Source organism: Crassostrea angulata, chromosome 5 (genome assembly GCF_025612915.1).
Source record: "Crassostrea angulata isolate pt1a10 chromosome 5, ASM2561291v2, whole genome shotgun sequence".
In the NCBI taxonomy this organism is placed as follows: domain Eukaryota; kingdom Metazoa; phylum Mollusca; class Bivalvia; order Ostreida; family Ostreidae; genus Magallana; species Magallana angulata.
The window spans coordinates 60,650,273-60,662,411 of NC_069115.1; the positions used below are offsets into that span (position 1 = coordinate 60,650,273).

The following is a 12,139-nucleotide window of genomic DNA, read 5'->3' on the forward strand; positions in this document are numbered from 1 at the left end:
GATTATTTAACACAAAACGAAACTTCGTTCAAACTTCATAAAAAAGTACAAATTCGCAATATTTACAGATATATTAAGAATAAATTTCATGCGAAAATTTTGTTGATTTGATTTCAAATCATAATAATATATTGTTGCACGTTGCTTCGTCTCTTTGAATCATCATTCTTAAAAATGGTTTAATCTACTTTCACTTTACATTTCATTGCAGACAAGCGCATACTGAGCAGAGAAGAAAACACCGGGGGTTTGTGACATAAAAAGAGAGGGAAAACACGAAAATCAGAACACTGGAAGATCTAAAATGACATAAGGAGATGATCACCATATCGCACATTTTCCCAATAGAATCTCCATATTGCCAGTTTTCGGGGAAATCCGAATCTCCTGTTAATTCCCTTATCACGAAATTCACTGAATATTGTGTTCTCAAATGTCCTAACAGCGTGTAAGTACATGTATCACTGCTTGGTTATGCATACACTTGTTATATGTTTAAAATATTTTTCATAAAAATCTATGTTAACAATGTTATAAGATTTAAAAGATTAATTAAGTTTATTCAGCTATGAATTATTGTTATACATGTCCCGAGTTTTTGCTTCCACCACTTTTTGCTTGATGTTTCGATAATCATAAATACCTTTCTGCTCAAACTACGTTCATCCACTTATATGAAAAATGTCCAGATTATCTGTTTTGAAACGCCCCCTCGACTGCCTCAGGTTTCAATACACATCCTAGCTGCAGAACTGTAGCTCTCCGGGAAAAAAAATATTGACAGACAGGAGAGTTACAGGGCCACCCATTGAAAAAATTGTATATTTATTGCGCAGAAAAACGTGCGCTAGTTTTCGACTGATTTACCTTATTTATACGCAAATTCTGTGAAAACAATTAGTACCATTAAATTCTTCATGCAATAGACTACTGATATCGCCTCTTTATTTGCCTCAGACTTTCAACGAAACACGCTACCGACCTCGGAAAATCAAGTATGTTGAATTTACATCGAGATCGAGAGTCGCCATTTTTACATGTAAACAAAGTGCACCACATGAATTTACGGTACTGATGATGGTGTTTAAAAGACTATCCGAGGCAAGTGAACAGATGATATCAGTAGTAAATTGCATGAAGAATTTAATGGTACTAATTGTATTTTATGAGTTCTGTAAAGCTTTAAAACTTTACTAACCACTGAGCTCTGTGGAGCTTTAAAACTTTAATGAGATAGGAGAGATAATGATGGGCCAGACCAGGATTTGAACCCGGTCCTCCTGAATCTCTGGTGAAGTGCTCTAACCACTGAGCTATTTGGCGCTGGTGATAGGATCAACCTAGCTGCAATATTGTAGCCCTCTCCCGATTTTTGGCCAGTAAACATCAGATATAAAAAATCGGAGAGGGCTACATTATTGCAGCTAGGATCAACCTGACCTTAAACTTAATTTTTTGTAGGACTGTACGGAACCTGTTGTTCCAATGTGCTGTTTCACATGCCACCAAGGAGTCTGATGTGACGTATATTTGCAGGCAGCCTTTGGACACGCTACCGCTGGGCGTTCACGGAATGCCGCGCCCTGAGGCAGATGTTCTCAAATCGGTCAAGTTTTTGTATGTTATTAACAATTCAATCTCACTTTTGACATCCAATATCACTGACCAGAGTAAAGAAGATCTATTTTTGTGCCACTGCATGAAAAAGTTTCAGTTCACTGAGATGATTGTTAAACATCAAATTACATGAACCAGTTGCAATATTGTAAATCAGTTATTTTTTTTTATTCATGAAAACAACTTTGATGAAGTTAGACAATTGTTAATATTATTTTGTTAAAGGACATTGAAACGTGGGTTAACAATGCTATACAAGTTGTTCTCTGTTTATTTCAATTAAGTTAGGTTTATCGCTGACATTATTTTTATAGTATTAAATGTCAGATGTTCAATTCAGAAATAAATCGAAGGGAGTTAACACAGTCCTTAAACTGATAAGCTGAATGATTTCAGATATTTTCTCCCTGAAGTTATGACGTGATGGATCAGAACTGACTGTGTTGACTTTTTAGGTATTTGAAGACTGTGGATGAGGTGGTGGAGTTTTGTGCCAGCATCCATAACAAAGTTGTTGGGCCAGACCTGATCGTTGTGGATGACATTGACGGATACATCGAACAGTTCAAGGTGAGGAGAAGTAGAGTTCTGAACACGCATTGTGGAAAGTATTGTAAACATCATTGCTAGCCAACACTAAACATTGAGGAAAGTATTGTAAACATCATTGCTAGCCAACACTAAACATTGAGGAAAGTATTGTAAACATCATTGCTAGCCAACACTAAACATTGAGGAAAGTATTGTAAACATCATTGCCAGCCAACACTAAACATTGAGGAAAGTATTGTAAACATCATTGCTAGCCAACACTAAACATTGAGGAAAGTATTGTAAACATCATTGCTAGCCAACACTAATTCTCTCTGCTCCTCTCAGAGAAGTCTTTTATAACCAGTAGTGTAACGTTCCTCTGGTGTGTATTTTTGTTTTATTATTTACCCAGTAGGGTAGTTGTGTGTAGAGGACTAGGAGACTATATAGGAGAGTGTCAGTAGGATGTACCCTACATGTGAGCCTTTTGTGTAGAAAAGTGTGACAGAGTGGGAGTGTAATGCACATGTATATACTTGTATAACATGTGGAGGATTTCACAGTCCCATGTCTTCTAGATCTCCTCACTCTGGTTTTCTGAATCAATTTTTAAACTGCATAATGACACAGTGGACAAAATTTGCTTTTTAGTATGTGTAAGAAAAGTTCCTTTAAATTGTTTATCATTTAATAAGTAAACTATGAAATGGATTCCAAAATACTGTTATGTTTTATTAATGAATAATAGAAAATTTTCTCATAACTTGTAAAGCTTCAAAATTTTGAGGCAGGATTCAAAGGGCAATAACTCTTATTGTTATACTTTCATGTTAAATACTGAAATCTGATTTGTTAAGACGCAGTTAATAATATTTACTATTACCCTCAGCGTTAGCAACGCACTTGGCAACGGGTAACATTAAAAAATGTTACATGTGCGAAAATTATGCGTGTACGGTTCGCTGTAGAATTCACGTTATTCCTATATAAAAGCAGTAAAATTTTCTTAAAAATTTTAAAAAAGACATTCAGTATAACAAAATAAATATTGCCTGTTTGGGAGGATAACAGTTGAAATTGACACCCCTCGAAAACCATTGTCAACCTCCGCTTCGCGTCGGTTGACAATGGTTTTCTCGGGGTGTCAATTTCAACTGTTACCCTCCCAAACAGGCACTATTTATATAGTAGCTACTATGGTACTTTACCAGCATAGGGAGGTGAGAGTCATATTTACACGCTGTTATACATCAATGGTCAAAACCTCCACAGAAGCAAGATTGTTAATTGCCATGTTAAACAACTACACATAATAAATGCTTTTCAGTATGTGTAAGAAAAGTTCCTTTAAATTGTTTATTATTTAATAAGTAAACTATGAAATGGATTCCAAAATACTGTTATGTTTTATTAATGAATAATAGAACGGAATATGATAAATATTTTCTCATAACTGTAGCTTGATTACTTGTAAAGCTTCAAAATTTTGAGGCAGGATTCAAAGGGCAATAACTCTTAATAGCTACTATGGTACTTTACCAGCATAGGGAGGTGAGAGTCATATTTACACGCTGTATACATCAATGGTCAAAACCTCCACAGAAGCAAGATTGTTAATTGCCATGTTAAACAACTACACATAATAAATGTGCATCATATGGTTTCATGATCTGTCCTAGGCAGATTAAGAAATTTGAAAGAATTGGCAAGACTATTTAAAGAAAGTTATTTTACTGTATGGTATGTAACTTACTACAGAAGCAGAAATATTCGTTGAGGATTTAATTTTGTTATTTCGTTGGCAATATAAATCAATGAAATTAAACCCACAAGAAATTTTTAACTCAAGCATTCTTAAATACAGATTTGATATGTCCTACATTTTCAAGATTAAGATATGACTAAATTTAAACCAAATGAAATTTTATTTGGTTAAAAAAAACAATGAAGATTTAATCCAACAAATATATGTGTATCTACAGTATTTGATGTGATGGTTAGACCAGATTGATCTAATAGTTGATACAGCACCTGATTATAAATGTTCAAAGAATCAGGGTTTAAATTCTGGTCTTGTCAGTTATGTTTTTTCCCATCCCATTATATCCTGGTCACGGCACCAGTGATATGAACATATCTTTCATTGCATTTGCCTCTGAAACAAATTTATTTTTACATTTAATACATGTATTTGTAACAACTAAAAAAAATTGAATTCATCAACCATTATCATCATGCTAATAATCCTCTGTTTACTTATTTTGGTGTAGTTTGGTCTGCTTGCTCATTGTTTCATGATGTTTTCCCTTGATTCTGACTCTTCTATTTTGTGGGTATTGGTAATTGTCCTCTATGCCTTGGTGATATCATGTCGTCATGTATTGTTGTAGGGACCGTGTCCAGAACACCAGGCAGCAAAGCTGTGCTCACTTCTCTGTGATGCTGTCCATTTCATCAACACCAAACAGTCAGTATTAAATATGAATATTCATAAACAACAATCAGTCAGTATTAGTGTCTATGAATTTTCATTAACACCAAACAGTCAGTACTAAATATGAATATTCATTAACATCAAGCAGTCAGTACTAAATGGGAATATTCACTACCACCAAACAGTCAATATTAAATATAAATATCCATTAACATCAAATAGTCAATACTAGATATGAATATTCATTAACAACAATCAGTCGGTATTGGAGTTGATGATGTTCATTAACATCAAACGGTCAGTATCAAATATGAATATTCATTAACATCAAACTGACAATACTAAATATGAATATTCATTAACACCAAACCAGTATTGAATATGAATATTCAATAATATCAAACAGTCAGAATCAAATATGAACATCATTTACACAAAAACTTGCTATCAAATATGAATATTAACAGTCCAAAAATATTTTTCTTGTAAATTGTTAATGAAAAGCTTTATAGCATTCAAAACACCATAACACAGAGACAGGTTTTATTATTACTTTAATTTTACGTTAACCACCGTTAAAGTGCTTCTTCTTGTTTCAGTGGTGGGTCCTGTTGTTTGCTTTTGTCATGTATGGATTCATCCAATCATTTGAGCTCTGTGTTTAAGAGCTCTGGTATACAGATTTTTAATATTAAAGGTAAGCTATAGATTTACCATGTATGGATTCATCCAATCAAATTAATTATACCCTCACTCAGAAGGAGAAGGGGGTATACTGTTTTACCCTTGTGTGTCTGTCTGTCCATCCTTCTGTCTGACCATAACGAAAATTTCTGTCGCATTTTTCTCAGCAATTATTCATTGCAGATGCTTGAAAATTTAACACACTATTTGTTTAGGCATGCCATATTATAAGATATATTTTTGTACCAATCGGACGGTATTTTTCTGTTAAATGATCACTTTTTAAAATATTTTCAAACAAATTTTGTCAAAGATTTCTCAGCAACTATTTCTTGGAGATGTTTGAAATTTTAAAACACTATTTGTGTAGGCATATGTCACAGAGGGGGGAAAGGGCACCATAGGATAAGGGGAACTAACTAGTACAGGTCCAACCTAAGAGACAGGGGGTCAGCCTATAGTTATTAGGCTTAAATTGACCTCTAAGTCGATTATGCATAGATCTATAACTCGAAGGCAGGTTTCACAATTTATTGATTAAGTGATTTGAATTAACTATGAATTATCAACAATAATCAAATAGAACAAAGTCAAATAGAATAGGATTAAAATAATTATTTCTTGAAATGCCAAATGGGTCAGATTGAAATTTAGCTAGATGTTGCCTGTGAAATTTATCGGAGATGTTTGAAATTTTAACACACTATTTGTTAAGGCATGCTATATCGTAGGATATATTTTTGTACCAATCGGACATCAACTTCTTGTTAAAGGTCGACTTTGCTTATTTTGCACATTCACATCAGAGCGGGGGTATTACTAGTGAGCATTGGCTCACAGATATCTAGTTCAGTGAGCTATAGAACTGTCTTGTATGGATTCATCCAATCAAATAAGCTCTGTAAGCTATAGATTTGTCTTATGAATTGATTCATCAAATCAAATTAGTTCAGTTAGCTATAGAACTGTATTGCACGGATTAATCCAATCGAATTTTATCTATAGCTCTGTAGGCTATAGATTGTTTATGGATCCATACAATTGTCTCAGCTTTTGTTAATGCTGGTTGATCCAGGATAAGCTATGATAGACTTTTGGTTGATGGGTACGATATTCATTGTTTTCATCATGGATGACAGCTAGACGAAGAGAATGATTATGCTGGATACCAGTCACATAATACTAATGCTTTAAAGGTTGGTTCCTCTGACAAATATGTATAATATCAATTCTCTTCCCGAATTTGGAATGGTCAGAGTAATATCTAATTACTGGGACCCCTTTCCATTGGCATGCCATTTTGTCTTAAGAGTTTTCAAGATTTTCAGACATTTAACTTTTACCCAGTATGTTCTCTCTGTTGATGCCTTAAGCTCCAGTCATCAACTTTTCAGCAGAGTTATAACCCTTGGACTGTGATGGTATATTGGGTACTGCAAATTCCTTATTTTACGCGAGTACATAATTCTGCAATTCCGCTATTTTGTATCAAATCGTAAAGATTAAAAATTGCAAATGGCAATTTTTTATCATAATTTCATACAGTTGAAAAATGTCTGAAAATTTAAAATCTGTGATGGTTGCTTCTTGCGATTTTATAATTACATGACTGTTTATTAATACTGAATCTACAGTAGCATAGAGTGTTAAGTTGATAACTTATAAAAATTTCAACAATTTGTATTTTTTCTTCCTAGAAATATACTCTGGTGACTATAGGCTGAGCTTTGTGCAAGGAAGTAACTCCATTGGTGTTGAGTTTTGTATTCAAAAGGATGCTGTATATCTCAGGGAATTCAATGCAACAGAGAAACTCAAACAAGGGAACTCGACAGGAAAATAAAACAAACATTTAACTGAGCAGGAAGAAGATAATTTCAAGAAGAAACCCCAAAAAGTTTGACTGATGGAAGCTTCTTCCCAATATGTTTTGATTTCTGTATATCTAATCATATACATGTATTTACAATTATCATTTAGATGATAGTAATAAAATATCTGCCATTAGATTTTATTAGTTACTAGCATTTCAATGTACTGGTGAATATTGTTAGACGTTGAGTGGCAAGTTGGAGCTTGTGTCTCTTAGTTCGATAGCAGAAGACATCTCTTTTGATAAAAAATTAAAACTTTAGAGTGGTAAATCACGCATCCGCATATTTAATACTCACGCATATTGTTTGTGTATTAAATCAGCAGGGCTAATAACCACTTTTACCGTATTTAAATCAGTATAAAGTTATTTGTACACCAAGAATCACGATACATGTAGAATTTTTAGATCAGCTGAGTTAATCATTGGTCCTTGTTCCATCATCTGTCGTCCATGAGCAATTTTAATTCTTTAATAGCTACTTAAGGTGCCTCACTACACCTTAAAATAGTTTCTCAAATCAGCAGAAAATTACTTGATTAGGATAGAAAGCATGATGGATAAGAAGTATATATGTCAAATAGGCAAAACATGTGCAATTTTAGATAAAAAATGATATTTTCAAAATTTTCATTCTGTAAACATAAACAAAAGCCCCAGGTGGATTCGAACTCATGATCTGCTGTTCACAAGCCTGATACTTTAACCACTGAGCTATGACGATATGCAACCCAATTAAACAATATAAACAGTTTAACAAAACATTTAAATCGCCATCTTGTGATGTAGTGTCTTAAAAAGTATAAGTCTCGGTGTAGTGAAGTACCTAAATTCTTCTTATGAATAAACATTATCAGCTACATTTTCATGTGAAATTTTTATTGCAAAATTGTTATTTTCCCTTGAACTGACAATTTGATGAAAATGGATTTTGGTTCAAAAACTTTTTGTAGTTATGATTTTTTTTTTTCAAAGAAAAAGCTACTTTATACAACGAAACACTCGCCCCCACTTCATTTTTACTCTTTTGCTCTTGTTGTTAGTGAGCAAATTTAAGGACGTTGGATCCTGCGTTTTTTTCTAAAGTATTTTTTTAACATCTACATACATAGCTAAACCAAAATTCAAAACAAAGTTTTGGGGTCTATATGCTCCTTTCGGTGCTACGGTGTATTTAATATGACCTTTCTGCACTGCCAGTGCAAATTCCACATAAATCGCTAGTCCCTCTGAAAAATTTTATCGAAATGAACCATGGTATCAAATACAAATTTACATTGTTTAGAATTAATAAAATTAAAATTATCATAAAGAAAAAGTTTGCTATCTTTTCACATAATTAATATTTTGACCTTTTTGCACTGAAGAAACATTATTTTTAATCATAAATAATTCAACATGCAATGAAATTATTTAAAAGTCTCAAACATTTTCTCAAATTATAACAGACTTGTCAAAAGAAACTTACAAATTCAGAAAATAAAACCAAAAGTATGGGTCTATATTGTTAATTTTGAGATATGGCATGAAATAAGCCAATTTTAGGGGGAAATGGATTTCATTTTTTCTTGACTTAAATGAAATATATTCGATAGAAATATTGAAATATTGTTAAAATAAGTTTTTTAAAACAACACGATATCCCAATGCATAAACCAGCTTGAAATGTGGTCTGCACTGAAAATAAGAAAGCTAAAATTACGGTACTCTAAAACAACTGAATTATGAAAAATGATCATTTTCTTTTTAAAAACCTTCCGCCACAAAATATAGTCCCTTACTAACCTCTGTAAATTTGTAATTTTTCCTTAACTATTCCATTCAATATAGTTCATTTGGCATTGTAAAAAAAGAATTTACAAGTAGAGTTCATATATGACACAAAATGTCAAGACAAGAGGTGACCCAAAATGGCTACCCAAAATCAGAGGAACAAACCTCTTTAAGATGGCAAATTCAAAACAAATTTAAAAGTACTGTGTTAATAGGAAAGTGGTTCTATTGCACAAATGTGTCTTGGCAAATTCAAGGTGGGGCAAAACTGTTTGCAAGGGTAGAAGAGCGAGAAAAAAAATTTGGGTGAATTAATGTACCATGCATATATAGAGGAAAGAAAAAGACAGTTGTAATGTAGGAGAACCTTTGCGTTTTTACAAAGAAATTTGATATCACAACTCCTTATAGCTAGTTCAAGAAGACCTGTATTGATTTGAGCCCAGAATGTTAAAGGTTTAATCGATAATCTTAAACCAGATATACATCTTGGTTTTAATCAGACAACTGCTCAAAACATACTCTACAATTTTATACCATAACTGTGTGTTGACCTCTATTTATTTCGAGGTCAAAGGACAAGGCTAAATACTGTATTCTGTATAAAAAGGTTTTCAGATGAAAACGTGGGTTCTCTTTCAGCTTTTGCAATAAAACTACATGGCAATTTTCAGAAATGAACACTTTTGATTTTGAAGCCAAAATATTAAAGGTCATGTATATGAAGGGCCAAGGTAAAACATTCCTATTGCCTTGTACATCATTCAAACATTCCTTTTGCCTTGTACATTATTTAAACATTCCTATTGCCTTGTACATTATTTAAACATTCCTATTGCCTTGTACATCATTTAAACCTTCCTATTGCCTTGTACATCATCTAAACATTCCTATTGCCTTGTACATCATTTAAACATTCCTTTTGCCTTGTACATCATTTAAACATTCCTATTGCCTTGAACATCATCTAAACATTCCTATTGCCTTGTACATCATTTAAACATTCCTTTTGCCTTGTACATCATTTAAACATTCCTATTGCCTTGTACATCATTTAAACATTCCTATTGCCTTGTAACATCAATTAAACATTCCTATTGCCTTGTACATCATTTAAACATTCCTTTTGCCTTGTACATCATTTAAACATTCCTATTGCCTTGTACATCATTTAAACATTCCTATTGCCTTGAACATCATCTAAACATTCCTATTGCCTTGTACATCATTTAAACATTCCTATTGCCTTGTACATCATTTAAACATTCCTTTTGCCTTGTACATCATTTAAACATTCCTATTTCCTTGTACATCATTTAAACATTCCTATTGCCTTGTACATTATTTAAACATTCCTATTGCCTTGTACATCATTTAAACATTCCTATTGCCTTGTACATCATTTAAACATTCCTTTTGCCTTGTACATCATTTAAACATTCCTATTCCCTTGTACATCATTTAAACATTCCTATTGCCTTGTACATCATTTAAACATTCCTATTGCCTTGTACATCATTTAAACATTCCTATTGCCTTGTACATCATTTAAACATTCCTATTGCCTTGTACATCATTTAAACATTCCTATTGCCTTGTACATCATTTAAACATTCCTATTGCCTTGTACATCATTTAAACATTCCCATTGCCTTGTACATTATTTAAACATTCCCATTGCCTTGTACATCATTTAAACATTCCTATTGCCTTGTACATCATCTAAACATTCCTATTGCCTTGTACATCATCTAAACATTCCTTTTGCCTTGTACATCATCTAAACATTCCTATTGCCTTGTACATCATTTAAACATTCCTTTTGCCTTGTACATCATCTAAACATTCCTATTGCCTTGTACATCATTTAAACATTCCTTTTGCCTTGTACATCATTTAAACATTCCTATTGCCTTGAACATCATCTAAACATTCCTATTGCCTTGTACATCATTTAAACATTCCTTTTGCCTTGTACATCATTTAAACATTCCTATTGCCTTGTAACATCATTTAAACATTCCTATTGCCTTGTACATCATTTACACATTCCTATTCCCTTGTACATCATTTAAACATTTCTATTGCCTTGTACATAATTTAAACATTCCTATTGCCTTGTACATCATTTAAACATTCCTATTCCCGTGTACATCATTTTCAGATGATAACTTCAATGAAAAATTTGATAAAACATCAGGTATTCAATTTCCATGACTTGAGAAAGACCTCCAAAACCTGAAAGGTCAAGGTTGATAGTTTTTTCTATCTCCATTTCTGTCCTCTTAGTGTAAATTATGCCTTTATGTGAAGGAATGACTGACAGACAATAGTAATAGTGGAAACACTTTAACATTTTCCATGGAAATTTAATTGAAGGCAGATACAAATATTAACGGCCAATTTAATTTTAATTCATGAGAGTATGAAGGTGGCAATTGTTGCAGAAAAATTATTAACACAATTTTTTTTTAAAAGCTTGCCACCTTCATACCCACATAAAATTAACAAAGAAAGCATTTTATTGTTTTAATAAACAAAGAAAAATTACTGTACACATATCAAACTTACTGGTAAACATTGCCCTCCATGGGCCGCTTGTTTTCTACATTTGTTTTTTTCTGTACAAGCATACAAAACATTAATTCATTTTATTGATATTATGAAGCAGGTATAGCAAATGGATATTGATGAAGATTTCTGATGTGATAAAAATCCATTTCATCATGTTTCTAAGACTGTCTAACTGATATACACAAGTGTTTTGTAAACAATCATTTTTGTCACCTTTATCTCCCAGGTATTAAAAGCACAGCTTTTGAAGCCCTCTTTCTTTCCCAAGCTTGAATTTTAATATTTTAATCTTTACAAGTAATGAAATTTGATAACTTTTCCTTATACTAGTACGTGTAAGAATCCTTAAAATTACCTTCAACAACAAGATAAAAAAAATGGCAACCCTTTAAAACTCACCCTTAAGTATTTTAAAAGAGTGCCTTTGTAGTTGGTTTCTTATATTCTGTAGAATTTCTTTAAAACAGAAATTGTCTTCAACTGACTATTCTAACATTATATTCTAGTAAGAGTTTTTTCCCTTGTCATAGGGGCAGTGTACCTTGAATGACTGTAGATTCCTAATTAAACATGAGGAATTAATATCCGCCTAAAATTACAAGATCTGAGGCACATCTTGCGGCTTTAATTTTTTGAATAGATTTTAACTT

The 12,139-nt window shown here is 32.6% G+C and overlaps 1 protein-coding gene across 1 annotated transcript; it reads left to right on the forward strand.

Moving 5' to 3' along the window:
* Positions 1 to 193: 193 nt before the first annotated feature.
* On the forward strand, positions 194 to 7,278 carry LOC128184467 (uncharacterized). The gene is made up of 6 exons (XM_052853959.1): positions 194 to 448; positions 1,462 to 1,617; positions 2,073 to 2,187; positions 4,542 to 4,618; positions 5,185 to 5,282; positions 6,967 to 7,278. The coding sequence occupies exons 1-6, from the start codon at positions 318 to 320 to the stop codon at positions 7,110 to 7,112; spliced, it is 723 nt and encodes a 240-aa protein (XP_052709919.1). The 5' UTR covers positions 194 to 317; the 3' UTR covers positions 7,113 to 7,278.
* Positions 7,279 to 12,139: the final 4,861 nt, after the last annotated feature.

Excerpts from the sequence above, each read along its gene's own strand:
- LOC128184467 (XM_052853959.1), top strand. The coding sequence starts at position 318 with ATGATCACCATATCGCACATTTTCCCAATAGAATCTCCATATTGCCAG. Across the intron at positions 4,619-5,184 it reads CATTTCATCAACACCAAACA|TGGTGGGTCCTGTTGTTTGC; the intron begins GTCAGTATTAAA and ends TTCTTGTTTCAG. Across the intron at positions 5,283-6,966 it reads ACAGATTTTTAATATTAAAG|AAATATACTCTGGTGACTAT; the intron begins GTAAGCTATAGA and ends TTTTCTTCCTAG.